The sequence below is a fragment of the Atta colombica genome, unplaced genomic scaffold (genome assembly GCF_001594045.1).
Source record: "Atta colombica isolate Treedump-2 unplaced genomic scaffold, Acol1.0 scaffold203, whole genome shotgun sequence".
Taxonomy (NCBI): domain Eukaryota; kingdom Metazoa; phylum Arthropoda; class Insecta; order Hymenoptera; family Formicidae; genus Atta; species Atta colombica.
Window position 1 is genome coordinate 375,752 of NW_017259298.1, and position 3,310 is coordinate 379,061.

Consider the following 3,310-nt stretch of genomic DNA (forward strand, 5'->3'; position numbering starts at 1 on the left):
ATGTTGGATTTCATACTAAAGGTTGCTGCGCTGAGGGACGAACTGTCTGAGAAGCAGGAACTGATCAGCGAACTTAAAGACCTTAATCAGAAATTTACTCTGGCACATCAGCAGATGCAGGCCGATTATGAACGATTGAAGCAAGAGGAGGCTAACAAATCAGTCAAGCTGCAGGAGCTTATGTTGTTGAACGAGCGCCGAGAACAAGTACGTTGAACAAATTCATGCAACGAGTAATCTATTAAATTTACACGGATCTATTAATTAATTTCTCTATTTATGATGTGTAAAATAAATTTGTGATCATATCGAATCAATTGCAGGCAAGGAAAGATCTCAAAGGATTGGAGGACACAGTAGCCAAAGAACTGCAGACTTTGCACAATTTACGCAAATTGTTCGTTCAGGATCTGCAGGCTAGAATAAAGAAGACCATCAATGCAGAGGATAATGAGGATGACGGTGGTTCTCTTGCACAGAAACAGAAAATATCCTTCTTGGAAAACAATCTGGACCAGTTGACAAAGGTACAGCTTGTATGTGTGCATATCACATCTTAATTTACATTTCTTTAACGATATATTTTCTATTAATACATCACATTAATTATAATCAATTTATAATTATAATTTTCCCTTGTTATTTTTATTTATATTTGTACTATTATTATACTCTCTTGTTCCGTACTGGTGATGCTCGCTAGATTTTTCATTCAGATATGAATGAATTATTCAGATTCATTTAATGTTTTGGATATAAAAAAACGTAATTAAAAAATTATTTTTTGTTATACATCGATACATAACTATATATGCAGGCATATGATGCAATATTGATATATTAGGCTTTTTTATATAATAATTTTTTTAACTACTAAATACATACTATTTAACAAATAGAACGGACTCAAAACATATCACAAGTCGCAACATGTGATCAAGTCATTTAAAATTAGCTCGACTATGGAATGTGTTAATATGCTATTAATTTATATTATAGTATACTATTAATTCTGTGCGTATACACACACACACACACACACACACACACACACACACACAATAATGTATATAAGACATATTTATATTATAGGTGCATAAACAACTCGTCAGAGATAACGCAGATCTCCGCTGCGAGTTGCCTAAACTGGAGAAACGATTACGGGCGACAATGGAGCGCGTCAAGGCCCTAGAGACGGCGCTTCGCGACGCTAAGGAAGGTGCGATGCGAGACCGTAAGCGCTACCAATACGAGGTGGACCGAATCAAGGAGGCAGTCAGGCAAAAGAATCTGGCGCGTCGTGGACCGAGCGCGCAGATAGCGAAGCCGATTCGGGCCGGTCAGCATCACTTGAGTAACGTCAACATCATCAGAACCGGCAATCGTGGTAAGGAATAATTTCTCCCTTCTGTCTCCATCCAACTACGAACCGCGCCAGTTATAAAGTCATCTCTCGTCGTCTCTTTTTTTTTTCTTTTTTTTTCGCAAACTTTCTTCGTCTTATATATGTACATACATGTATACAATCATCTTGTTTTTCTTTTTTTAGATTCACTTAATTAAAAAGCCTACATTGTATGTCGTTGTGTGGGTTTGTTCGGTTTTGCATTACAAAAGGGGTGACGGCTCCCCTCCAGGCAGTGCTGCTTTAGAGTAAGTGGGTCGATTTTTGTTACGTCTACTATTTTTGGCACGAAGCTTCTTGCGCGATTTCATGAAAGAGGAAATAAGCGAATGAAAGCAAAGAAAAAAAAAGCGAACAAACCTCGCGACGTTTCTTTTTAACGTACAATCGAACGCATCCTTTTGCATGGCGAGTTTATTTGAGACATTCTCAGTTGCGATTACCGCGCCGTATCATTTATATCACACAATGCTGATTTCACGAAATATGAATTTTATTTGATTGTGACCGATGTTTATTTTATATATTTATTTGTTTTCCTCTTTTTTTTCCATGTTCCTGATTACATACACACACAGATATGGGTAACAGCGTACAGTGATCGTGATCGCATAATGCCAAAATACCCTTCACTTTTACAGAAAACGAATGCAAGAACGCTTTCATCGACAAAAACAAAAGAATTCCAGCGGTTCTTATGTATAACGGATATGCATAAATGTTATAATTATTAATATTGAAGTAAGGGCATAGTACTATATTATCCGCAAGGAGAGAGCACCGCCAGTTCTTTTAATTGTTTCTTTCCTCTTTTTCTCAGAGCAAGCATGTGCTTAGGTATATATAAGATAAGTTGCATTAAATTATATACAATATATATGACATGTACATACATTTATATAAATATGTATATGGCATATATATATGTGTGTCACAAGCGCTGCATGTCCTGTCGATGTAAATAGTTAATTTTTATAAATTATTTAATTTAATGTCACATACATATATATGCATGATAATGATTCGATAATGAATAGATATTAAAATGAATGTCCGAACGAATTACACGGAGAAGCCTCTCGCCATTCTCTCAGAATAATTTGTACTTTAGTGTTTCTATTCAAGTCGCATTCAATCTGAAAATTCAACAAAAAGAACATAAAAAAACTTGCCGCAATCTTACGAGCTCGTAGCGAGGATCGTGCGATCGCGTTGACCAGGACGATCCTCGAAGATCTTGGGAAAGAGGCAACGAATATTTAAAAAGGGTTTAGTTCAGATACCAATTTACTAATCGAGAAGACGATTGGACATGCGGCTTCGAGCGAGTGTGAAGATGATCGCGGCTTATACAAGTATTCGTATTTGTAAGAAATTTCTCTGTTAGCTGATAAGAATATTTCTGTTCGCGATAAGAGTGTACGGATTCATATCTACGGAACTCGTCGCTAGAACTCGTAATAAGATCTCGGTTACAAGCTGTATTGTATGTATGTTCATCTATACCAATGCAGATTAATTTTAATCTTGATTTAATTTGTTCTTTGTCTCTTTTTTTAACGTCTATTTCTACCGATATGTAGATTAGCTTTTATTTAACTTGCTCTTTATCTGTTTCTAGAAATCAGAAGAAGGTAAAGAGTAAGTTAATTAAGATTAGTTAATCTCTATACATTGATAATTTATTTTAATCTCGATTTAACTTGCTTCTTATCTTCTTTCTGAAAATTATAAGAAGATAAGAATAAGTTAAACTGATGCAACAGTTAATCTATATTCGTGGAAATATTAGAGAGAAAAGGATTAAAAGCAAATTAAACCGAGATTAAAGCTTATCTGCATTAGTAGAAATGGACGTAATTTTTAAAACTTGAAAGAAAATAAGGAGCAAAGTTAAACAGAGAT

At 35.1% G+C, this 3,310-nt stretch overlaps 1 protein-coding gene across 3 annotated transcripts in view; it reads left to right on the plus strand.

Moving 5' to 3' along the window:
• LOC108687272 (kinesin heavy chain) overlaps positions 1 to 2,971 on the plus strand; it is a 9,854-nt gene extending 6,883 nt beyond the window's left edge. Inside the window, exons 11-14 of one of the 3 annotated variants that reach the window (XM_018192961.1) lie at positions 22 to 207; positions 324 to 527; positions 1,093 to 1,387; positions 2,047 to 2,971. In XM_018192961.1, the coding sequence (XP_018048450.1) occupies positions 22 to 207; positions 324 to 527; positions 1,093 to 1,387; positions 2,047 to 2,123 (762 nt within the window). In that variant the 3' untranslated portion in view covers positions 2,124 to 2,971. Of the gene's footprint in view, positions 1 to 21; positions 208 to 323; positions 528 to 1,092; positions 1,388 to 1,549; positions 1,926 to 1,983 lie in introns of those variants that run through there. The other 2 variants (XM_018192962.1, XM_018192963.1) reach the window with 2 other exon arrangements.
• The last annotated feature ends 339 nt before the right edge of the window (positions 2,972 to 3,310 follow it).